This window comes from Lissotriton vulgaris, chromosome 1_1 (genome assembly GCF_964263255.1).
Source record: "Lissotriton vulgaris chromosome 1_1, aLisVul1.2, whole genome shotgun sequence".
NCBI classification, from domain to species: Eukaryota; Metazoa; Chordata; class Amphibia; order Caudata; family Salamandridae; genus Lissotriton; species Lissotriton vulgaris.
Window position 1 is genome coordinate 1,350,611,972 of NC_141685.1, and position 26,640 is coordinate 1,350,638,611.

Below are 26,640 nucleotides of genomic sequence, written 5' to 3' on the forward strand. Positions count from 1 at the left end.
TATATAACATTTTTTAAATGAATGTGGCCTTATGCAATGTTACTGGTGCTCATGTAAAGCGCTCCCAGGTAGAGGTTGTGCCGTATAAATTGTTAAAAAAAGACAAAAAAAAGTCAAAGCCATGTGAACAGCTCCTAATTCAAGAATGTTGATATGGTTGGTCTTTCCCTTGTCTGACCATGTTCCTTGAGTCTGTAAGTGTCCCATGTGAGCTCCCCATCCTTGGAGAGGCGTCTGTGACTAGAGTTTGAACTGGGAGATCCTGATGTAACAATATCCCCTTTATAACATCTTTAGGTATTTTCACCATGGAAGAGAATGGATTGCTGATTGTGAGAGAGTCTGTTTATTTTCCCATTAGTCCGAGAACTGGTTCCACTGGTCCTCTTGGCATTGTTCTAAAGACCTTATGTGAAGTCTTGCACGTGGAACTAGAAAAATGCAAAAGTCCATCAATCTCAAGAGGGATGATATCTGCTGTGCCATTGGATGAGGAATTTGCAATAGATTTTGACACCTCAGATGGATTGATGATAATCTCTCCTCCAAAGCATACACTCTTTGCGGGCTGGGTAGCTATAAGGGTTCATATCTTTTGCACTGGGTAGGTTATAGATTTCCTGCAGTCTCCCAAAGACCCAACTTGGTCAGGGTATTTAGACATATATATATTTTCTTTTAAAATCTTTTTTATTATGCAGTAAGACAGTGTTAAAACAGTTTCCATACTTAGGGGCCCATTAGGATTGCGGTCAATCTGCATCCTCCGTGCCGGCGGAAGCCACCGCCGGCCCGGAGGATGCGGATTCACAGCTGCAATGATTCTAAAGCCCCCCCCGCCAGATTAGGATGGCTGGGGGGTCATCGGCAGACGGGAAGACTGTCTGCCGCTTTTCCGCCGCAGTCGCCTTACGACCTCGGCGGAAAAGCTCTAATATGGTGCGATGTCTATCAGACACCGCCAGCCGTATTCGGATTTGCATTGGGACATGCCTTTCTGCGGCGGCAATGCCGCCACGAAAAGGCATACGGTCTTTTCTTTGGGGGCCCATTGCGGGCCCCCAGGGGAAAGGGGGGGTGGGTGGTGCACATGGGAGGTACCTATGGTACCCCCCTGCATTTACATGCACAAAGCGGCAGGCACCGCGCGGTGCCTGCCGCTTTGTGCATGTAAATGTAAAACATGCTTTTTTTAACCTTGCGGCGGGTGCTGCTTCAAGCAGCACCCGCTGCAAGGTTAAAGATCCAGGATGTGACCGCCAGGGTGGCGGTCACATCCTAATTGCACTGGAGGGACCGCCGCTGCCCCTGCGGACGGTCCCTCCACCTCGGGGGTGGCGGACGGACGCACGTCCGTCCGCCATCCTATTGAGGCCCATAGTGTACAACCACCCTGCTGATTCCTTTTTATTGGTTATTATACCAGTAATTCCATTGAGCCTAATGTTAACCCCTTACTCGAGCCGTCAGGGTTTTTGGATTAGTTTGTTAAGTAGCCGTTATTATAGGGTGCTGTGCATATTCCCTCCCTATGGGTGTTCCATTCCTCCAAACCCTTCCCATTTCTTTGGGCATCCTCTGCTCACGTAAACTGCTTTTTCAGCAACCATAGCCCACTCCATATAATTATACAATTCGGTGAGAGTTGGTGCAATCTGTGCTTCCCAGTGTTTGGCAATATTTTGTTTTGGCGATCGTCAGACCCAGTGTTGCCCAAATTTGGTGTTTTTAAATTAGGTCAGTCGCCTCCCATATATTGATGAGGCATCGCCTGGGCTCAGGTTGTACTTGGACCCCCAGACCTGCGTGATTGTGAGCATAATTGCTTCCCAATAGGTGTGATCTTGGGGCTTTCCCATAAAAAATTATAGAATGTGCCTGCGCGTCCACATTGGAGCATACATATTGGGGTGTCGATTCTTTCCATTTTGACTAGTGTATCTCTGTGTAAGTAGGTTCTGTGTAATATTTTAAGCTACATTAGTCTCAGTTTTGAGGGAATTCCCACTTGCCAAGGGGACTCTAGGGCTTTCCGCCAATCATTATCTTCAAGTTTCCCAGTATCTCTCTGCCATCTCTCACGTAAGTGTTGCATTTGGTCTGTGAAGTTGTTTATTAATTTTTGGTAAGTCAATCAGATCGCACAGCGATCCATTCTATCTGTGAGTAGCCTATCTTCTAGTAGGGACTCTTCGGGGAGGGCACTTCCTGCCGGTGTAACTGCAGTCAAGGCATGTCTGATCCTAAGATACCAGATGGTTTCCGACACTGCAAGGTTATATTGCTGTTGTAGATTTGCGAATGGGATGATTGTTCACTTGGACCAAAGGTCACCCACCCTAGAGATACCTATGAGGTCCCATTTGTTGAACCCAGGGCAAATAATCAGTTGGCCTATTTTCTCTGTCCCAGATTAGAGTAGCTTGTGTTATCGTGTTGTGCCAATCCAGCCTCTTGTGTGCTTGGTTCCAGAGTTGCACCGTTTGTGCTGTGGGCCCTGTAAGCATATTGTTTCCCGATTTTGCATATATCGCCTGTGAGATTCACCCCTCCCCTAGAATGAATCTGTCCATTAGATATGCTGATTCATCACTTGGTGCATGTACCCAATGATTTATGACTGTTGAGGCATATTTGAAAATGTTTGAATGTCTCCTCTGATTTTGTGCTTTTTATAAGCCAGTAGATTAGGTAACAATAGATGAAAATATTTTGTTTCCTTTGATGTGATGCAATAACAGCCATACATTTAGCAAAGGCTTGAATTGTTGACTTTAGTCAGAAAGGTAGGGTTTTGTATTGAAAATGTTTGAAACCTGCTATGAAGCTAGGACATTTTTGATGCTTTGTTATTATTGGAATGTGGAAGTAAGCATCTTGAAGATCTATTGCATACATTCCTTCTCCTTTACGTAGTTGAGGATAGATCTGGTGTAATGCCAACATTCCAATTTTTGTGTGCTTTATGCATTTGTTCAGTACTTGAAGATCAATGATGGTTCTGAATTCTTCTTTTGGTCCTTTTATTTGAATCAGTGCGAACCGGGAATACATTCTCAGTCCCCTTTGGTAATAAAGAACATTCTCCACTGCATTTTTCTACAATAAGCTGTTAGTTTTCTTCTAAAACAGATCTTGCTGATAAGCCGATGTTTTGAGTGGTGGAACAGAAGGAGGAGATGATCTGAAACAAAGAGAATATCCATTCTGAACAATATTCAAGCCCCATTTGTATGCAGTGAAACACCACACTTCCATATGTTTGACAATACTTCACTCTACTGGAGTGACTTACAGAGAAGAGGGAGGTAGCGAATTATTGCTTGGTAGGGGGCTTTCCTGTGGTTGCAGATTGTTGTTGGCCTCCTCTACTTGTGGAGGACTTACAAGGGTGGTACGGCTGTCTCTGTTGTTGTTGCTGTTGATGAGACCATTGAGAGGTTTGAACCCGCAGAGTAAAATATCTCCTATCATAGGGCTGTACGTCATTCTGCATTCTTTTCTTTCTTCCAAACCTATAGCTTTTAAAGAACAAGTTACTTACCATCTGTAATGATGTATCTGGTAGAGACACAGTCTGCCCGCAGATTCCTGAACTTAGAATATTCCCAGGCGTCAGACTGGATCCGGAAAACTTTTTCCCCAGCAGTACCTCTGCACGCCGGGGGGCGGCATCATCTGGCTCCGTCCTGATGTCGTCCACGGAAGTGACGTCAATGGAGCCATATAAGACCCCCTCGGCGTGCTGACATCAGTTTTTTGCAGTGAAACTTTTCCGCGCCACAACGCGGAGCCACTACAAAAACTGTGAGAGTATAGGAACAGTGTGCCAAAAAAGAAAAAACCTTTGTAACAACAAGTATAGGAAACTATCCCATGTTGAAAAGTACTCTGAAACTAAAATGGGAGGCGAGCATAGGCAGGCCGATCCCTGATACCCCATCGGGCCACATTCTGCAGTGGACGTGGAAGGGGAGCAGGAGCGCGCACTTTCAACAGGTGCAATTCTTTATTTTGCACCGTGCGTATCTGACTCCTGGGAAGGTTCGGAAATATTTTCAGGGTCCACGACGCAGCGTGTCCTAGGTGCCTCGAACAAGGTGTATAGTTAGAACATATGCTCTGGAATTGTCCGGCATTGGGAAGATATTGGGTGAAGGTAGGGGAACTCCTTAATGAGGTCACAGATAGACATCTGAACTTTGACATGGCAGTGTGCCTGCTGCATTGGTTCCCGCACACGACTAAAACCAAAGTAACCAGTAAATTCATTGTTTTAGGCTTATTCCTAGCAAAGAGGGAAATAACCTGGCACTGGAAGTCGAGAGAGGGGCCGTCGAGCAAGAGATGGAGAACGGAGTTGTATAAATGGGCTAGTAGTGAGAGCTCCATTAGGTACCGACAGGCCAGGAGAACGGTCAATGAAAAGGCTCTAGAAATGGCCAAGGCATGGGACACAATAGTGCAGGCTCTACAGGAACTACAGAGGGGGGAGGAGGAGTGAAATGTACAGAATATATATGTGATATTTCGAAGCAGCGCATTGTGCTCCGGACATTGTCCCTATTGCCGGTACTATGCTATGATATGTGAATTTGTACGCACCCACACCAATTACCACATGGAGGGAGGGATCCGGGTGTTCAGTTGGGAGTAAATTTAAAGATATATTTGATGATTCTAAGGGAAGTGGATGCAATTTTGTTTTGTATGATGATTAAAAAATCAATAAAATATGTTTTTAAAAAAAATGTTGAAAAGTACTCAACACTAGGAGGGACCGAAGGAAGAGAACAAGCAGCCGCCCCAATACAAATCCACCAAGTAAAGAACGGTGTCCCCCCAAAAGAGGCAACGGCAGAGGAAATGAATAACATGACAATGAAAGGACAGAACGCAACCACAGGATGGAACTGCATGTCAGACAATCTGTGCAGTAGCGGCTCCTCGAGGGAGTGCTGGGGGCTGGTAGGGCAGAGCGGGGGAGGGGCAGGGTGGGAGGTAGTAAACTTCAGAATGTGGCCCAACAGAGTTGTGTATATAAATAAATAAATAAAACAAATTACATTGAGCACTGCATTGCCAATTTGGCGTTCAGCGCGCTTAGTGTAATTAGTTTTATTTATTTATTTATTTATATACACAACTCCGTTGGGCCACATTCTGGAGTTTACTACCCCCCCTCACCCTGCCCCCCCCTGCTCCGTCCCACCACCCTGCAGCACTTCCTTGAGGAGCCGCTACTGAGTCTGTGAGCAAGTACGCAACTGAAAGAGGGGGGGGGGGAACAGGGCTGAAATCCTTGACTTATGGCCTGTGACCAGAATGAGGCCACTACATAGAAGTGGTACCACACCCCCACCATGATCTATGCACAGAGCATAGTCCAATAGAAACGCAACCCAAGCGCCTGCAGCAGAGACAAGGAGACCCCAAAAACAAGGGGAGACAGATGAGGGTGGAGGGAGAGGAGAAAATATGATAAACTCCAGGCCGGATGGAGTACTAGCGAAAAGCACATAACCTAGGCACCCAAAACAAGAATGGGCGGAAAGCTAACGTGCCTAAAGCAGAATGACACAGCCTGCCCCTGAGGAGGGTGAACTGGAGCACCCCTTAGGAAGACCATGGCCACCTGAAAGGAGGCAAGGTGGAAGAACCCCACCTGGAAAGGTTGTCGCAGAATGGGGAGGATGGGAAGGCATTAAGGAATCTGCGGCTAGACTGTGTCTCTACTAGATACATTGTTACCGAAGGTAAGTAACTTCTTCACCTGATAGAGACATCTAGCCGCAGATTCCTTAACTTAGTTTAGATACGATAGCTATATCCCACTGGAGGAGGGTCTGGGCCCAAAACCCACCATGTCCCCGAAGGGAGCAGACCGTCAAGACGTCAAGAACGGTAATGGAAACAAGGTGGGGTCTGCAATGCCAGCGCAGCTGACACCAGACCCATAAGGCTCAGTATTGTCAGCATAACTGACACCAAACCCTGAAGGTCAGGGCGGAGCACTGACAAAAACCCTGTAGGTCAGGCTGAGCGAGGGAAGCAAGGTACCACAAGTAATCAGAGGAAACACAAACCCACTGTCGCCAGACAGGGACGAAATGAAAGCACAGTACAGAAATCAGTGCACAACGACAGAATACGACAGAATCCCATGAAAAGAGGGAAACTGAGGAGAGGACCCCAGGGTCCTAAAGAGACAAAGGTCCAGCGAAGGGATTCCAACCAATGGCGTGGCCGGAAGAGGCATCATGCTGAAACACACAACCCTGACTATAAGAGGCTTATAGATGTGAAGGGCAAGAGCACACAGAACGAAGTAGTGTGTACCTTGAGAACTAAACCACACAAGAGGGAATTCAAGGTAGCGATGCAGCAACTGCATGTTCGGACCAACCAAGAAGACGGCACAGCACCAGGTAGCCAACCAGGCAATTGTACCCCTGGGAACAAGGACCAAGGGCGACCGACAAGCCGAGCATGCCCAAGACTAACTTCCATGAGAGAGAGAGTGGAGAAAAGAGAAAGAAACAAATGGGGAACCTAGAACAATCCCCAGGATCTAGGGCAGGGAGCCCGCATGCCTATCCCTTCGTCTACGAATCTAGCACACAGAAATGCCAGAAAAGTTAGGAAATGACAGCCAAAGGTAAACCAGAAGAACACTCTTAAAGAATAACCAGGCATCCGAAAGGTAGAAACGGAATCGCCGGCTGTGAACCGGAGCGGAACAAAAGTCCAGCCACAAAGAGGGTGGTCCAACCTCCCGATCAGGAAGGAAAACCAATGCCCGCCACACAGGCAGTAATATGACTATCACACTTCAAGAAGAAGTCAGTAACATGCAGACATAAAAAGTCTGAAAAAGGTGGCATATGTATACATGTTGAATCCAGAGATCATCCGGAGAATGTTGTGAAACTCATCGCGGGGCCAGTAGAGGAACACCTGGGACGTATGCGACAAGGACCCTAGAAATCTGAACCCATGCCGGGGCCCCTACAAGGGAGGCCAGGGACACAAAGCAAAAGGGAACAGAGGACTGCTCTGGTAAAAAGTGCACCACTCATAGGCCCCAAGCCTGTCTCAATACTAGGAAAGAAGGCCACAGCGAAAGTGCGCATACAAGACACTGGCTCAAGGAACTCAACGGGTCCCCTACGATAACACATAAACACAGTATGGAGCACAAGTGGCGACAGAAAGAACCGATCCAGAGCAGACCGGAACACCCCCAGGGACCTGTGCCCACGTCCAAGACCGCCAATGGCATTTAGGGCAGAAGGAAGGCAATAAGAGGAGCCAAAGAAAGGCGGGGAGGATGTAAAAACCCCTCCGGGGCGAGCCGGGAACAGCAGAACCCCAACAATACACCAAAATCAACTACGTCCACAGATGCCTGAGAGTGCCACGGAACAACCGTAGGCAGCGCTACAGGAGCAGCAGGAGAGGGCCACGTCAGTCCGTGGGACCCATCCAAGAGTGTGTACCACCACAGAAGGAAGCAAAGAACAGGGAGAGGCGCATCAGAACCCATGGGAAACCCCCCAGCGGGGCTGAAAGTAGCAAGAGAGCTCCACAGGAAGCCTCTGAACCTTCCTGGCAAGGAACCGCAGCTACATAATAGTAAGCGAATTCCCCACATAGGGTATAGCACATCATTATAAAAGCAACCTCTTGAGACAAGCTCATAGACAGAGATCAAAAGAAACACATAAACAGGTGGCCAAGCTGCAGTAAAGTAAGGGAAAAAACCTTTGGCTGAACAGCCATACAATCTTTCTGGGACGAACCTCTTGGACCCAGAGACCTGAACAGAAAAACAGTGACAACACCGTCACACGAAAACACAGATCTACCATAGGGGACTAAAACCCCGAAAGTCAATGAAATCCTGAAAAGAGACGCTGGACGGCTGATTCGGCATGGTCGTCAAATAAATGGGCCCCATCAAAGGGCAAATCTCTGAGTGCCTCCCAAATATTTTCGGCGAAACTACCATCGCGCAGCCAAACATGGCGATGCAGGGCAACTGAGCTGGCCACAGCTCGACCCACTGAGTCAGTGGTGTCCATGGCTGACCAAATGGTAAACTGCGCCACGTTGTGGCCATCCCGAACAAGCTGGAGCAGGTCAGCACAAGGTCTCTCTGGCAAAGAGGGAAGGAGTAGCTCAACGGAGTCACAAAGGGCAGCAGTAGCCTGAGCAAAGACGCAGATCGTGTTTAGGGATCGAAGGCCGGAGCTGGTGGACGCAAAAACATTGTGGCCACACAACTCTAACCACCTAGACTCCCGAGTGGGAGGAAGCAATGGTGGAGGAGAGGAGGGAAGTGCCGCCTGGACTACCATTCCATGAGCCCTAGGATGAAGGGACAAACAGGTAGGGTCATCTGGAGCTGCTCTGCGGCAGTGCGCAACACCACGAGCCATGGTGTCACCAGACGAGGGTCTGGCCCAAGTCCCCACAAAGACATCATATAATGACCTACCAAAGGGCAATGGAGGCTACACCTCCACTGAGCCCAAGTGAAGAAGATCCAACAAAGGATCCGAAGGCAGGGAGACAGAGGGCGGCTGCATTTGTAAGACATGTGCAGCCCTACTAACTGCCTCGCAAAGTCAACACTGGCCTCTGCGGCCATCCAAGGGGGCGACAACAAGTCATCTGTTGGGAGGGTTGCAGGTTAATCCGTCCTCCCAACAACTGAGGGCCTGCAGCAAAATGAGCCGGCCAGTACTCCATGGGATTTGATCCGTGGCGCATGGGAACATCTGTGTGAATGGGGAGCCCACTGGGTCCACGTCCTCCAACAGAGGGACCACCGAGTACTGAACCAGCGTCGACTGATGTCGAGGTGGACTCCATAGAGGGCCCGTCCACCCGGTTCCGGGCCAGTATCGATTCGACCTCCACCAAGGTCAGAGCCTGCGGGGAGGAACTAAGATGACTCAGAGTCGAACTTCAAGCTGCAACCACATCCAACGACGACGCAGGAAGCCCCGCAGGACTGTGCGAAGATGAGTCAGGAGGGCTAGATGTCAGAGTGGCATGCCCATCTGGGCCGTGTCCTGACGTCACAGCAACTCCAGGACCTGAGTCAAGGCACTCGGTCGGCGCCGAGGACTAACCCTCCGGCGAACCCCTGACCTGAGTCCCTACCCCCCGTGTGGGGCCCGAAGGCACGCCAGGGAGAGGGGTTGACCCAAAGATGGCAAGCAGAGCCCTGGAATAGGCTTCCATCTGGGTCCGAGTCACCCCAGCACCAGGAAACAGTGGATAGGCAGGGGTAGACTCCTGAGGGCTTGCTTCCAGTGAAGACCGGGAGAGGCGGCTTTCAGCGTCACGCTTGTGCGAGGTCGTCGACATCTGTGACTTCTTCCGGTGCTTACCTGAGGCAGGCGACTAATGTCGACGGGAAAGACTCCGGGGCCTGTCCCGAGCAGAGACCTTGGCGTGGGATGAAGAACTGCTTCTTTTGGAGCCCTCCACTGGATACAGAAGCCTGCGCAGCAAGGACTCCCACTGGGACATCCGGGCAGACAACAGTTTCAACCTCCATTCCCGCAGGGACTTCGGCTGCAACTGCTGGCAGGTGTCGCATTCGGCAGAGTCGTGGTGCTCGCCCAAGCACCACATACAGATCTCGTGTGGATCCATTGCCGACATCTGCTGCAAACAGTACGCACACGATTTGAAGCCCGCCGGCATCGGCACACTGTTCCAGATGCGAAAGGCATTGCGAAGGCCTGAAAACAAGTCAGAGGAACAGCTTAACTCCGGATCCGCATTGGGACACGGAAAACAAGAAACTGACGTCAGCACGCCGAGGGGATCTCTTATGGTTCCATTGACGTCACTTCCGTGGACAACGTCAGGACGGAGCCAGGCGACACCGCACCCCGGCGTGCAGAGGTACTGCTGGGGAAAAAGTTTTCCGAATCCAGTCTGATGCCTCGGGATATTCTAAGTTAAGGAATCTGTGGCATGATGTCTCTATCAGATGTGTAAATTTTGGTCTTCATGCAAGACAATTCGTCATCTGTATGAAAATCAAAGAGTGTTTCCCAAAATTAGCAAAATTCAGAATATGATGTTTTGCTTCTGGTTTGAGTCTAGTCAATTCCAGGCAAAAGAACTTCTCCTTGCGCAAATTCCATGGCAATAGCCATGAGCTGCTATGTCTTATGTGTCAGCTGCTGCACTTATTTGCTTCGAGACTAGGCAGTCCTCATTAAGGATTTCTTGGAAGGCTTGTTCATCCTCTTTTGGGAGTTTTTCAATAAATCTTTGGAGAGAATCCCAACGAGCCCTATCATATCTCCCCAAAGGGCCGAAGCACTGGCAGCCTTCATTGTAATGCTGATGTTTCAAACATCTTTTTCCCAAGCAAGTCTATCTGCTTATTCTCTTTAGCCGAGCATGAGACTTCCCTGCTGCAGCTACAACTACAGAATCTGCAATAGAGTCTGTTCTAAGAAACACAGGGTCCCGGTCAGGTGGTTTACATTTCTTGAAAAGTCTAAATAGAGCAGACTTCACTGATGCAGGCGTGAGGAATAGTTGCATCATAGGCTCAAGAAGACCAGGGTCTAGAGGAAGGAGAGATATTGCTGTGTCTCTGGGATGTAGTGTTTAAAAACACCCAGAGCTTATGTAGTGGGGAAAGGCATAATGATATGTATTTTTGTTGCTCCTCTTACCAGTACATCATTAATGGTTAGTAGGTCATCTACTTGCAAGACTCTTGCTGGTGGTCTATCTATCAGAGTAGGTGACTAATTACTGAAAGATGAGCAAGTAGTGGAAGTCCAGTTTGGAGATCCCCTTCCATGTCATCATCTCCTACTCCTGTAACATCTGGATGATGGCCTATTTTTAGAACTCCTCCTAGATCTAGTACTAGATATGGACTGATGGTACTTTCTTGGTCTTATAGCTCTTTGAGAAGATCAGGTGAAGGAGTGGTCAGCTGTGGACTGCTCAGATGTCTTTCTGGAGCAGTAGGAGGTGTCAAATTAATTAGTAGATCTTGAACTCTTAAGAGATGGGCTGCTTGAAAGTTGGAATACAAGTGTGATCCACGATGGAGAACTGGTGGAAGTATTAATCTGAATCTGATGTCTGTGGCATAAATTTCTCTTGCAAACTTTGAAGCCATTGTGGTCAAATATTGAAGGTAGATTATGATATATCTCTCGACATGGAATGAGGCCTAAATTCTGTCTGAGATTTGGATGTTAATGGAGGCTTTGATTGTAATTTCAACATGTCGACGGTGACTGCAACGTTGACAATGCTTTGACATCGAGTGGTGTTTCAACAGCATACCTGTTGAGTGTGAACAAATCAGTAGTTTTTCCATTCTCTATGTCATGTTTTGACATCAAAAGGGAGCATCGCCTCTTCCTCTGATAGTGTTTCTTCATGGATGGCTCTCTGTGGGAGTACTTGCAGCAGGAGGAGGGCGCTCTGGAAAAAGGATTAACTTCCCCAAGGCTCTTGCTGACCCAGCAGCTGCTTATTGTCTTCATTCCTGGAGGTAATACAGCCTGATTTTTTTGTCTGCCCTTGAGGGTCCTTCAGGAGAACTTTTCATAGTGCATGCAAGTCTGTGGATGGCCTTCCAGAAGTCAAACAATGCCCTGTTACCACTGTCTATCTCAATTCTGTGCCCACATCGAGAATTTCCATTTCCTAGATCAACACCAATCTGGCTTACGGAGTGGGCACATTATGGACGACATTTTAAAAATTCTCGACCAAAATGAATACCGCCTCCTTATCCTCCTGGATCTTTCCTCAGCATTTGACACTGTTAATCACAACAACCTCCTATCCATTTTGAAGCACAGGATGGGCTTTTCTGGTTCGGTGCTGCAATGGTTCTCGTTCTTCCTTCACCACAGATTCCAAAGAGTTAAGGCGAACCACTCTCTCTCCCAGCCTTCACTAGTACCCATGGGGGTCCCCCAAGGGTCCGCCCTATCCCCTATACTCTTCAATTTATTCTTGGAACCTTTAGCTAATGCTCTAAATTCCGCTGACATTCTCTTCCATATGTATGCGGATAACACGCAACTCTATCTGAAAATCTCCTCCCAGAATAACCTCATAGCACTCAACTCTACCCTAATAAATACTCCAAACTGGTTAACTGAGAACCACCTCTTGCTCAACACCTCCAAAACAGAATTCCTTCTCATTTCTCCCCCGAATCACATCCCCAAGATAGACCTCTGGATGAACCACCTCACTGCCTTCAACTGGTCCTCCCTCATTGTTGACTCAGCCAAATCTCTCGGACTCACCCTAGACAAGCATCTGAACATGAAAACTCATATCAGCAATGTGGTTAAGGGAGTGAATCACCTTATGAGGATACTCAGGAATCTCTAACCTTTCCTCCCACAAGCTGGCTTCAATGATCCAATGGCTTGTTTTGCCAAGGCTAGACTATGGCAGTGCTACACTCTGTGGCCTCCCCAAATATACCTTGGCCCCCTTTAAGGGCTTCACTTAATGGGGCGGCCAGGTTGATCATTGGGAACAAAAAAAATGAGCACATCTCCCCAGTCTTAAAATCCCGAAATTGGTTTCCCTATGAAGCTAGAATTCAGCTAAAGATTGCCTGTCTATCTCACAAAGCCCTCCATTTCAAAACCCCCAATTATCTAGCGCAAACGCTAGAATTATCCGGAGGGGGCAGACCTTCTTGGAGTGCAAAATCTCTCCTCCTGAAACCTCAGATCTTTCGCAAAAAGAGAACATGTCACCGAGCTTTCTCCGGCTCTGCACAAAAGATCTGGAACTCTCTTCCACCGGAAATATGCAGAATCTCCTCCAAGGTTACCTTCAAATTGGAAATGAAAAGATTCCTCAAGAACAAGTTCCTATCTTAAAAGGGTCTCAGATCCCCTGCTCTAATGCTTTGGACCTACACCATAAGTCCTGCGTTTGGTGTTATTCTTCTTTACTATTCACGTGCTCTCCTCTCAGTTCACTATGTTCCAGTTTTTATCCTACCCTTATTGTCCCTTTCGATTGTAGTCTTTTGTTTGATATGTATATGTGATTTCTTCAGGTTGGTACCCCCTCTGACGATTGTACTGCTACTATTACCTTCCTTTCCCTCAAATTATAAAGCGCTCTGATATGCTTCGGGATCATGTTCGCGCTATATAAAACTTTATAAATAAATAAATAAGTAGTTTAATTATTCTTATAGCCTTAAAAGACGTTGACTAAATACAAAATAGAAAGGGTTTGGAAAGTTTTTCCAATTATTTACAGTAAAAAAAAAACAGAGCTCAGTGCCCCAGGATTCTGTTTCCATGCATGATGGGATGCAGGTGCATTATTGGGTTCTTAAAGTCACAGTACGAGTTTAAAAAGGGCTGTAAAAGATTTTATATGGTCACTTCTCTATCAGTGACTAATGCATATGTGATTGGCATCTTGCTTAAAAATAAATGTATAAACCTGTATTGGGTCCAGTCAGGTTTATCTATAAAACCTTAGCTCAACCCTGGGTAGCTGTGGCTCTGAGCAGTCAGCAGACCTGCTAACTTACAAAACTATTTCACCACGTGAGAAGGGGGCATGGCCTGGAGGGGTCTCATGCCGAGAGCTAACTAAAAAGCATTCTGCCCCCTCCCCAACCAACCTATCTTCCCAAAAGCAAGAAAAACAAAAGCTTGCTGAGGTTGCTTCCTGTGTCCTGGGGTGTTTTCACACCCCTTAATGGACATCAGCAGCCCAGAGCCTCTGGTACTGAGCTGGAAAACCACTCTTTGTAGTGGTTTTCAGTTCACCTTTCTTGCCACCGTGTGATAACGGGTGCTCACCGCGTGGCAGTCTGAAGGAATCCAATACTGTGTGATGGACGGTAGCACCATGTGAGTTGGCAGGTCTGAGTCAGACTTTTGCAAAGGAACAAGAGTAAACATTTCTAAGTACAAAAGCAGTTGAATAAGAAGAAACACAACTCAATCAAAATCCAACACCATTTTATCAAAAAAGGTTGTATTTTTCTCTTTAAATAGACACTTCAATGACAAAAATCCACTGTTTAGGGTTAGCCATGACAAGTAACTTGTAAACGGCTATAAAGGTCCTCTTGTGCTGACCAACTCAGGCAGGGATTAAGAAACCATAAAACGTCCCACAGGTTTACCCCAAAATGGGTAGGAGATGGAATAGTAATGCGTTTTTGCAATGTTTAGCAATACCAGTCATGTACTTCTACTAATTACCAAAGTGCGAGATGCAAGTCATAAACACAATGTTATACTCATTAGACCAACAATAATTGTAGATATAGCACCAATGAAATACAAAGTACGTCAAGTGTGAAGAACCAATCAGAGAATAGTGTTATTAGGAAAATATATATATATTTTTTCTATTTATTCAAACAAACATTTTATCAACGCAGTTACAAATCATTAAAAACCGTACAATAGTATGTTATAACATTTCATAAAAGGTTTTAAAAAAACATCACATAAGCATCAGGTTAAAAGTTCAAAGGAACAGGGGTCGACACGGCGTTTCGGTTACAGGTAAATAGACAACCTTCTTCAGGACCAAGTTCTAGAAGGAAACATATAATTACTTTTCTTGCAAACCCGATTTGTCATACAACTCAGGCAGGGAACCAGTCACTTGGACCAATAAGGTCAAGTAGAACAGTTACCCTGCAGTAAAGAAGTCAGCCAAATAACTATTGAAGTCAGCTTCTGCGGCTGGGGCTTGTTTTTTTTCTTGAGCAGGGCAGCACAGGCCCAGTACTCTTTTTGCTAGCCCAAGGAGCAGTGTGAAGGAAACAGTGGAAAATTGGTGTGAGAAATCATTTTTCCCCATTGTCATCAGAAAATGTTTGGTCCGCTCAGCACCCTTTGTCAGGCTTATCTGTGGATCTTAGCTTTGCATAAAAAAGCAGTGCCTCTCCTCCATTCACTATCATTTGATATACCTTTTCATGTAGTGCTTGTTTTTTTCAGGTTTTGGTGTGTAGTTATGCAATAAGGAATAATGATAGTCCATACATAAGGGGAATTCGGAGTAAAGGGTTTCTAATGTGTAAAATGTAAATCCTCCTAATTCCTCTACAATGAAATTGAATGGGCACTGCAATGATAATTGTATGCTTCTATTTGTACATAATTTTATCAACCCTCACTTGATGTAAACGCATCCAAAAATGTGTACATATTTGCCTCAATGTCATCCTATAAGTATGTTGAACTGTGTACAAAACGACAGTGCTAATCTGAAGTGCTCTGATGTCCTCGTGATGTGCTTGCAATAAATGAAAATATACATACATACACACATATATACATCATTAATAAGTACAAAGCTTTTTCCAAAACAAGATATTTTTTTTAAATTGATTAATCAAGCATTTTATATAAATGTATGATTGAATCCAGTATTTAAATATGTTTGCAAACAGTTGTGCTCAACCTTCGCTATTTAAATATTCAGACATTTTCTTACTGCAGCCTCTATCAGGTCAAAGTCCGGACACCAGAAAATTTAAGTGTACTGAGTGTGGCAAATCTTTCAAGTACAAACATCACCTCAAAGAACACATCCGGATACACAGTGGTGAGTTTTGGAACTTTTCTTCTGACCTTTAACACGGCTTCTTTGACAGATGCTGAATTAGAAGACATTTCCTCCAGGTACTAGGTTTGTGAAGGGTCCTTCAGGACCAAACCATGGTGTTTATACAGGAAAAACATTAAGATTCATCTAATTTCAATCAGTCTGAGATACTGATGGGTTACAACACAGCTTCACAAACTTTTCATGATGGTGACACACTTTCTAGACATGCATCATTTTGCGACACGGTAAAGAAGTGTAGCAAGCGAGCGCGGGCAAATGGTTTATTTTCAAGCAAATTTTTTCTGATGACAGCCAGTGCGCAGTGAGTCTTGACCATGCTCCTCTTCCTCATGCTCATGCTAGACTGTTGGCCCATATTCGTGCCATCTTTCTGTTGGCATGCAGGGGCACATATACATGCCCACTTCCTGCTGCTAGGCGGTGAACACTTTCACTTGCCTCTCTGTTCGCAGCCAGTGGGTCCTTCACAGGCCACTCTTCCTAGTGCTACACTGTAGTTCATATAGGTGCCATCTTCTATTCTAGGAAAGTGGTACATACGCATGCACCTTTTTCTTTTCGGAGGCCGTGGGCACATAGACATGCCATTTTCTGCTCCCCAGCGATGCCACATACACAGCGTGTTTTGCTCTGCTCTCTGACGGAGGCACATACATGCCTCTCTATCTCTGTGCGGACTTTGTCACATTCACCTGCCGCTCTTTCTGCTGTTGGACAGTGCCACATACACTTGCGTGTTTGTCGGACTACGAGCTCGTGCACAAACCCCCTTCCGTTCGTACGACCTGTCCTCGAGGTCTCCACAAGCCTTCCTGCTGTCACAGGACTGAGCTCTGATCACATCTCATGACTACTGCGCTTGTTGCGTGAGGCGCGCTGACCGGCGCGCTCCCCGCTCGCGCTCCTTGCGCGGGGCCTTACTGCTGCTGGGAGGGGGCCGGGAGGTGCCGTGGCCGGGGGACTAACAGAGAGAAACACTGTCCCAGACGGTAGTGGTAGGGGCAGAAGGAAGGACTGGGTGTGCTGCAGCCTGTGTGCGATGAACAGCCACCCAACAGGGAACAAATTCAATATTATTACCTCCTTTATCAGCTATATCTGAGCTTTTCTAGGTGCTGCAAAATAATACATCCAAATGAGTGCCAACACTGCGATCTCAGTGTGTAAACGACGGGCAGCGCAGACTTAGTAGCTCCCGAGATCCATAAGAAATTGCATCTGTATAAAGCATTTTTTTAAAGGCTCGTTGTACCAAAGAGGTAACCTTGGCTTAGGGTTAACTTGGCTGAGCCTCGAGTCTGCCTCCTGGCAGAGGCGGCGAGTTTTGTGCTGGTGACTCACGCTCAGGCGGGCACACGCAATGCACACGCACAGTCATCATGCGACACACCCACACATGGCAGGCGACACAGAACTGTGTCCCGACACTGAGTTTGGAAAGCTTTGGGTTACAACAGTATCTTCAGAAATGGGGAAAATCCAATTCATTACGAGTTGGCACGCGAGGGTCCACTAAAATATGAGGAAATACCATCAGAATCACATCACGTGATTCTGGTCAAATCACTTAATCTCCCTGTGCCTGAATGTGTAATGTAAATACGGTGCTCATGTAAAGCGCTTCAATACCTTCGGGCCGAGTTTGCACTATATCAAATATGCACAAAAAAAAAATCTGTTATTCTAGATCCAAATCTCCCGTTAATCCCTTATTTTGGGCCGGGCTTTTAATCCAAGTTTTCTGCTGCTTTTCGATGGGGCCAGTGACCGCTGTTACCTGGCCCATTAGAATTAAGAGGCTACTCGCAATGAGGACCTGAATAAGATATATTGTGCACATTTCTCCCTTGTGGATATTTTGCTAATCTGGCATGAACCTAGCTCTTGTGAACCACCGCTACAAACATGCAGTCTAAATAGTTACCCTTGCTCCAGCTTTGAATGCACGTCAACTTTTCAAGAGACTGTTTCATTGTGAAAGAAACAAGAACCCTTTGTATAACGATTCTCATTGTGGGCAGAAAATCAATAGAATATCCATGTGCAACTTGCATAATGGGAAACATTCTGCGTAACGCCACTGTGCAGAATATCCGCGGATGTCCTTTAATGTCATTAAGTACTCAAAATGTGTAATATCAGGTATGGGGCCCGCGTTGTCAGTGTAATTGCTCATCTCTTAATGCTTGCAATACTTCGTATGTTAGATTACAAGTTCTTGATTCATCCTTTGAGATGCAATACAAAAAACGCTGTTTAATTTGCCATAAAAGAACACAAATGCTGCAGCTTGTGTAAAAGTTTCTTTCTACAGTAACTTATGTAACCCCATTCCCAAACTTCTTCAAAAGAGCAATGTAAATCAAGTTGGAATTAGAAGGGTAAAATTATAGGCCACTGTCTCCAACCAGCAATGTTATGAAGGGAGAATATCATGCATGACCATCACAAATGTCAACCTGGGTCTATAACTATTATTTCATTTAGTGCCCTCAAACTAGAGAGATAAATGTTGTAGTTAAAACTTAAATTAAATAAGCCAGTTGAACAAGTTACTTACCTTTGGTAATGATATATCTGTAAGAAACATATATTAGTTATAGATTCCTTACCTTAGAATTACCCCCAGGTGTCAGACTGGATCTGGAGAATTTTTTCTTCAGCAGTACCTCTGTGTGTCAGTAGGTGGTGTCAGTCGACTCCGTGTTCGTAGTTGGCATCATGATTGCGGGAATGAACTTGCAGTATCTGGTCAGACGCCGCCACTGCACGCTGACGATAGTTCTTCACACGACATTCCACGTCAGAAGCGCAGAGCCATGCAAGACACTGACCACTGGGCCCTGAAAGGGAGTCCCTTACTTTAGAAGTCAGTTAGCAGAATGGGGAGGATGGGTGGGGCTGTAAGGAATCTATAACTAATATATGTCTCTTACGGAATTATTGTTACAGCAGGTAAATAACTTGTTCATTTGAAATAGACTATTAGTTATAGATTCCTTACCTTAGGATAGATACCCCAGCAATGCCAAACCCTGAGGTGGGTCTGCAAACTAAGTTCACACCAGAAAGCCCTGGAGGACTGAACGGCCGAAGAGGCCGTCTCGCCGGATCTGACTATTCAGACAGAAATGCTTAGTGAACGTATGCAGTGATGCCAACGTGGCTGCCTGGCAGATGTTACCGAGGGGAACTCCACATACCAAAGCAGTAGTGGCTTCATCGCCCTGGTGGAATGGGTGCACAGCCCTACCGGAGGTTCCTTTTTCTCCAAGGAGTCGCAGATATTAATGCAAAGGACAACCCATAGGGAGATGGTCCATTCTGCACAGACCGCCTTTCTTGGGGCCCACATAGCCAACAAAGAGTTGATCATCCACCAGGAATTGTTTTGGGCGATCCAAATAAAAGGATAATGCACATTTTGGATCCAGACGGTGGAGATTCTCCTCCTTCTTAGAAGGGTGCAGGGGTGCGAAGAAAGTGAGCAAAGTGATGGTCTGTCCTATGTGGAAAGAGGTAACCCCTTTGGGAAGTAAAGAAGGTCTAGTTCGAAGGACAACCTTGCCCAGATGAACAGCAAGGAAAGGATGTTTAGAAGAAAGAGCCTGAGCCCAGCTGAGCCAATGAAAGAATGAAGAGAAGAACCTCAGAAAGAGGGGCAGAAAGGGGATCCACAGCCTTTGCTGTGCACAATGCCACACATTTCTTCCATCTACAGGCGTATACCGTTTTAGTGGAGGGACACCTGGCTGCAGAGATGACATCACAAACTTCGGGAGGAAGGTCAAAGCTGTCAACTGTTGCCGCTAAATCTCCATGCAAGGAGGTGGAGGCTGAACAGATTCGAGTTGAGGACCTTCCCCTGTTGCTGTGACAGAAGATCCTCCCAAAGAGGCAGCCTATCGGAGGATCGATGGCCATGTTCAAGAGCTCGAGATATCAGACTCTTCATGCCCAATCCGGAGCCACAAGAATGAGTTGGGCCAGGTTGTGCTTGATCTTCCTCAGCACTCTGGGCAGAAGTGGTATAGGCGGAAAGGCGTACAGAAGACCCCAACTCAACTCGTGATGAAAAGCATCGCTGAGCGAATGCCGCCTTGGAAATTCCAACACGCAGAACTGAGGACATTGCGCATTCTCTTCGGTGGCGCATAGATCTAACCAAGGCTCTCCCCACTGCTGAAAGAAACCTTGCACCACGTCCGAGTTCAGACACCATTCATGATCCATCATGCACCGGCAGCTGAGTTCATCCGCCCTGGCGTTCAGAGAACCTGCCAGGTGTTGAACCACCAGGGAAATGCCCTGATGTTCCAGCCATGTCCAGAGGCCAACCTTTACTTTTAATATTTAGCCTTCCAGATTGTGGTGATTAACGACTGGCTTAGTGGGGGATGATGCGATCAAATGGAATAGGCATATTTAGGGTTTCCATGGATTATGACCATGCTGTATGGCTCTCCAATCTCCGCCACTATCCCTGTCTTGACCCAGGTGGTCCTTCTGGCTTGCAGGACTGCGCTCCGATTCAGAAAATCTGTAAAGCTCACACTTCATACCCACCTGTGGCACCGTACGTGGCTGCACAATGTGGCAAAACTGGAGGGCTTTAGGAAGTGGGAACTTATTGACATAACACAACTGGGTGACGTGTGGTCTGGAGTCCATATAGGCTCCTTTTGGTAACTCCAGGACATATATTTAGTCACCTCTTCACAATTCTACAAGTATTTACACCTGTGACATGCACATTATACTCACATGTCCCGGGATGCCTCTCCTCCTGAATTTAGTCCCCTTGAGGCTAAACTCCTAATGGGCCAATTAGTAAAAAAGGGAGGCATTTCTCAGAACTATTGTACCCTTGCTGTTAATGCCCTTCATACACTGGACCACCTTAGAGCCCACTGGGAGAGTTGCTTGTGTTCCATGGATGATGTTGACTGGCAAGAAGCCATATTGCCTCCTAGAGTGATCACAATATCATCCAGGCTCTGCCAGGTCCAGACCTAATATCTTTTTTGCGCATACTCACTCCTGACAGATTACACCAGGCAAAACTTCTTCCGGACCCTACCTGTCCATGCTGCTCTCACGTTCCTGCAGATTTTTACCACATTATTATCATTTTATTTTCCCCACTTTTCCTTCTGCTGGAAGCGGAGTGACGCTCCTCTGCCATAATGGAGGAGACGTTACTACTGCAGTTTTTTATTTTTGCTAAATTCAACACAATTGCTTATCAAAATAAACAATTCTTGTATCTTTTCACAACATGAAAATAATATAGACATCTCAGTACATTTCGGAAAGAGAGTCTCTTTCATGAGGAGAATCGTTTTAAACCGTTCACAGTTGAGTTCATAGGCTATAGATTGTTGACAGTGCTCAGTCATCGTATTAACGCATTTAGGGGTGCAAATAAGTGCTCACCTCACAGGTGAGCAAGTGCTAAGAGAAAGACAAGAAAGCAAAGCTCCCAAGTTTATTTGGGTGCAGTGGGAACAACAGAGTACTTCAGTAGATTCTACTAGCTTAATATTTGTTTTCACCCCTACAATTGCACACATGAGTTGGCCTCACCTCTCTATATCAAAAGGTGTTCATATTTCTTAGGTTTTTCTCTCCTACTTCCTAAAAGTAGATGACAATGTAAAACTACTGGTGCTGGTGCCTTTTCACGCATAATGTAGAATGAAATGCTAAAATGGTGCACTCTTGAAGGTTTCAATGTGGACAGCGGTTTGACAAAGAGGTCTTTGAGATTTTGCAAGCTTAGGAATTTGTACCATTTTAAGATAACGACCTTGGTTACCTCTTTAAATTTATCGAAGCCTGTGCTCTTTTCTTTTTTACCCTGGATTAATACTGCATGAAATTCCTCCCTGAAAAATATGCCAACTTGCATCCTTGTTTTTCACGCCAGCTAACGGAATTAAAACAAAAATACAGAAGGCAGGTAAAACTATGGGGAAGAAATTATCTCAAGGATGGAAACTCTAGATACAATCAGCTTATTCAAGAATATATAAAACTGGGGCATATTACCAACAACTAGCGATAATTATCGCTATGTTGGTTTAGCGGGGATATTTTTATCGCCGAGCTGCGGCGATTTTTATCGCTTAGGAACCTTGCTATTATCAAGGTTTATCTCCTAAGCGATAAAAAACGGCCGAAATGCATGAATATCGCTGAAAAGTCCGCGATATTCATGCATTACCGAGCTAATGCTCTTAGCCATGTTATCCACCTCCCATTGGATAACATGGCTAAGAACTGCTCAGGGCAGGTGTTCACTTTTGGAGATATTCGCGCTTAGCGCGAATATCTCCAAAAGTTGGTAATAGGAGATAGCGATGTTAGCAACTGTTTCCAGTCGCTAACATCTTGGCACGCCCACTTTGCATTTCATTATTGATAAATATTACTGACATGCAAAGCGGGGCCCAAGATAGTCGCTATCTCCTACTAGCTGTCGCTAACTGGTGTTAGCGACAGCTAGGTAATAGGGAGATAATTTAATCTCCGCTTTCTTGGCTGATAAACCCCCTTGATAATATGCCCCTCATTGTTGTGAAGGAAACAAAATATTTCTCTGAAATAATTTATGCAGCAAAGAACTCCACAAGAGAACTTTTTAAAACAGCCCAGATCCTGTCCTGCTTATCATCAAGCGGCCCAGTGCCTCCTTGTCAACTTTTCTGTGATAAGCTGGTGGATTTTTTCAAAATAATGTGTAAAAAATATATTGCAAAATAAACTCTAGTGATAGGGCCACACCGTCGGCATCGAGTGCCACCGATGTGGCTTCCGGAAAAAATACTTTCTGCAAATGTCCTCCTTTTAAAGAGGAAAAAGTAGTCGAACTTTTAGGCCAAACGAAGTCGTGGACATCATCTGACCCCTGTCCTCCAAAAATTGTTCATGACATAGCAGAAACGGTTGCAAAAGGGAAACTGTCCTATATCTCGTCTACCCTTTCCAGCAAAAACTTTGGAGAAGCACATGAACATTTCACTCTCTTAGGGCCATATTAGCAAGAAGCTTGTTAAAATTATCGCTGTTTTAGAGGCAGGAAACTGCCGCTAAAACGGCGATAATGGGCTTGATAATATGCGCTATAGAATTCCAATAGAAGCCCAGGTTAGATGTGCAAGACATCTAAACTGGGCTTCTATTGGAATTCTATAGAGCATATTATCAAGCCCATTATCGCCGCTTTCAGCAGCAGTTTCCTGCCGCTAAAACGGCGATAATTTTAACGAGCTTCTTGCTAATATGGCCCTAAATTTTTAGAGGAGAATGACATTCTTGACTCAGCACAATTTGTGTTCCGACCTAACCATAGTACTGAGTCAGCGCTGGCAGTAGCGACAGAGGAGCTGAGAAGTTTTCTAGATAAGGGTGGGAAGGCGGGGATGATCCTGTTGGAGCTATTAGCTGCCTTAGACATGCAAGTAGATGCATCAAGCATTTTTGCGAGCGCAAACGGTGCGAATCGCAAAAATTCGGCCGTTTGCGCCCGCAAAAATAGCATTTGAGATGCATCAAGGGTTCATGCACTCGCAATTTAAGAATTTGCAAATAATTGCGAGTTCTCAAATTGCGATACCATTTAAGGAATCGCAAATTGCGATTTCTTAAATGCAATGCATGAACCATTCCAAGATTGCGAATTCGCAATCTGGGGCCGCTATTTACCGCGAAGTCAAACTACGTGGTAAATAGCAAAAACTTAGAAATATGCACTTTAGTGCATTTTTCTAAGTTGTATGTTACACACATGGATGCGTGCATGAACGTATGGTGCTGAGAATCACTGACTAGTTGAATCCCATCAGACCACCCATTCTGGTGGAGTTTACGTCATGTGGGATATTACTGATCATTCCAGAACACAACCGACCATGTAGTGCCGATATGGGAGTGGATGTCAGGAAACTAGCCGTGTTATTCATCATGAAGTGATGTATAATGAAGTGCAGTGCTTAAGTGACAAGTGAAATAAAATTGACTACACAGGCGTTTGTAAAATGTTCAAACCATACTCTTTGTGTCAAGACTTAAAAATCCACCGGGTAATACGATTACCCTGTGGCATTGTGCAATTCGGTCGACATGTTTCAGCCGATGGGGCATTACCCCGGCTTTCTTCAGGACCATAACTAGATATGCTACTGCACAGATGAGTGAAAATATTAAATCAATAAGAGAAAATGTACTAAGGAAAAGGTACATATCTACCAGAAACCATCACATTTGAATGCCCACTGGAAGGAAAGGAGAACTTCTTCTTCCCAGCTTTGTGTGGGTGAAGACCTCACCTCACCCGGCAACCGCTCAGGAGTAAGAGGCCCCGCTCTGTCCGTCGGTGCCTCCGATGGTAATACGAGCGGAAGTGGAGGTCACCTATTTAATATTTTCACTCATCTGTGCAGTAGCATATCTAGTTATGGTCCTGAAGAAAGCCGGGGTAATGCCCCATCGGCTGAAACATGTCGACCGAATTGCACAATGCCACAGGGTAATCGTATTACCCAGTGGATTTTTAAGTCTTGACACAAAGAGTATGGTTTGAACATTTTACAAACGCCTGTGTAGTCAATTTTATTTCACTTGTCACTTAAGCACTGCACTTCATTATACATCACTTCATGATGAATAACACGGCTAGTTTCCTGACATCCACTCCCATATCGGCACTACATGGTCGGTTGTGTTCTGGAATGATCAGTAATATCCCACATGACGTAAACTCCACCAGAATGGGTGGTCTGATGGGATTCAACTAGTCAGTGATTCTCAGCACCATACGTTCATGCACGCATCCATGTTTGCACCCTCGCCAGTACAGCTACACACTTTTTTAGACCTGGTCAGCTCTATTGTGTGTTGTATATCGTGTATAGGGGTATGAGCAGACAGGTCATTAAATATTCCCCTTGACCCTCCACATACTTGTTTTGTTTTTGGGTATGTTACACACACACATGTCCTTGGGACATGTGTGTGCGCAACACCAGTGAACATTACCATTTCAGGGGTGCAACAGGGTGTCCTTTGGAAACCCTGGCACCCTTGAAATTGCGGCACATTTGCGATTCGCTAATTGCAAATCGCAAATAAGAAATGACTCCCCATTCATTCCTATGGGACTTTAGGCCCATAGGAATGAATGGGAAAGCCATTCCTTATTTGCGATTAGCAATTAGCGAATCACAAATAAGGAATCAGTAGAAATCGCAAATAATATTGCGATTCCTACATGCATCCCGTTTTGCGAGTCTTTAATAGCGATTCCTTAAAATTCGTATTAAGGACTAGCAAAACATAACTTTGATGCATCTGGGGGATGGTAAAATATGCGTTCATGCTGGAACGCTTGGAGAAAATTGGAATCTGAGGACTGGCCCTTGAACTGTTTCTTTCAGACAGAGAGCAATCATTCACCTTGGGGTACTATGTATCCAAGACCTTCTTATTACTGTGTGATGTTCCCCAGGGTTCATCATTAAGTCCTACACTCTTTGAAATGTACATGTCTCCTAGGACAAGAGTGATCCGATCTTTTGGTCTTGACCTTGTGGTCTATGCTGATGATACACAAATTGCTATGTTTATCTCGAATGATATTGATGAGACTGCACACCATTTTAACAGCTGTACATGTACAATTGTAGAATGGATGAGCATAAATAGTTTTAAATTGAACTCGGACAAAAATGAGGTGCTTTTCAGCAAGGACACAACTTTTCGGGATCAATATTGGTGTCCTTAGATGCTTGGCTGTCTTCCCATCCCGGTAACTTCAGTCAGGAATCTGGGAATAATTTCCAATCCCAGTGTCTCTTTCAATGCACAAATTAACAAACGTACTTATTCTTGCTATTTGAGTAGCACCCATCAAAGAACGCTCTCCCTTTTATTCCATATGAACTGCAAAAAACACTGCCTTGGTTCTGTCTAGGCTGGACTATTGCAATGCCTTATATTTAGGCATTCATTAGTGTTCTCTTAAGAAACTCCAAGGCCTAGAAAATGCACTGGCTCAACTGCTATAGAAAATTCTCAAGTTTAAGCCAGTCTCTGAAGCAGTACTTGAGCTCCCTTGGCTCTCTGTGAGGAAAAGATGTTGAAGACCTTATGTGCGGCACATAAGGCTGTGCATGGTGGATGCCCAGCCTACTCAAATAGAAACCTCTCTTGGTTTACTCCCAGAAAAACCTTACGCTCAGTAAATTTAAGGACAGTCAATGTCTTCAAAATCAGAAGAAAGAGCTGGGGAGGAGTAGCTTCATCCACATCACATCTGATCTATGGAATAACTTACCATACCAGCTTAGAGTTCAGTCCAACCTTTCCAGTTTCAGGAAACATCTTAAAACCTGGTTATTCTCCCATTCAATGTGATCAAGCATATGCCCTTCCTGGTGGTAAATTCTTGTCCTCCGTTAGTTCATTTTCTAATGTAGTAGACATCAGCGCCAAGAAGAAGCCTTTGGCATTTGCGCACTATATAAAATAATTTAATATCACTATCAATGCTCTGAACCAAGGAATCAATCTGCAGCTCTTCGTGCTCTTAAGAATCCTTCCCCTGCTCGGCCCAAGTCAGCCTGTATCAAAGCCTTTTTAATAGCCTGCCTAAGAAACTTGTTGACAGCCTTCAAAGACTCCAGACCTAACCTGCAACGAGGCAACCACATAAAACCAGGCTTGAAAGCACTCCTCACGCTTCTGGTGGATACAAAAATAATGTTTTAAACTCGTTGTACCCCACACAGGTCTTATTTGAGCAATGGTATTAGACTGGCACCTCAACTATGTGCTCAACAGAACCCTGCAGTCATCAGCAGCAAACCTTGTCTTTCTACAGGGCTTCCCAAAAACAAACAAGGAGGCAGATTTCCCTGGCATCAGACTGGAACTCACTGAGCAGGAAACATAGGGTGGAACCAGAGGACAACTCCTTCAAGACAAGGCTGA

At 45.5% G+C, this 26,640-nt stretch overlaps 1 protein-coding gene across 2 annotated transcripts in view; it reads left to right on the top strand.

Annotated features, from left to right (window-relative positions):
- The window catches only part of LOC147749151 (zinc finger E-box-binding homeobox 1-like), a 380,330-nt gene that overhangs the window by 306,447 nt on the left and 47,243 nt on the right, over positions 1 to 26,640 (top strand). For both annotated transcript variants that reach the window (XM_086966617.1, XM_086966619.1), the window contains one exon: positions 15,519 to 15,624. In XM_086966617.1, coding sequence (XP_086822743.1) covers positions 15,519 to 15,624 — 106 coding nt within the window. The remainder of the gene's footprint in view (positions 1 to 15,518; positions 15,625 to 26,640) is intronic.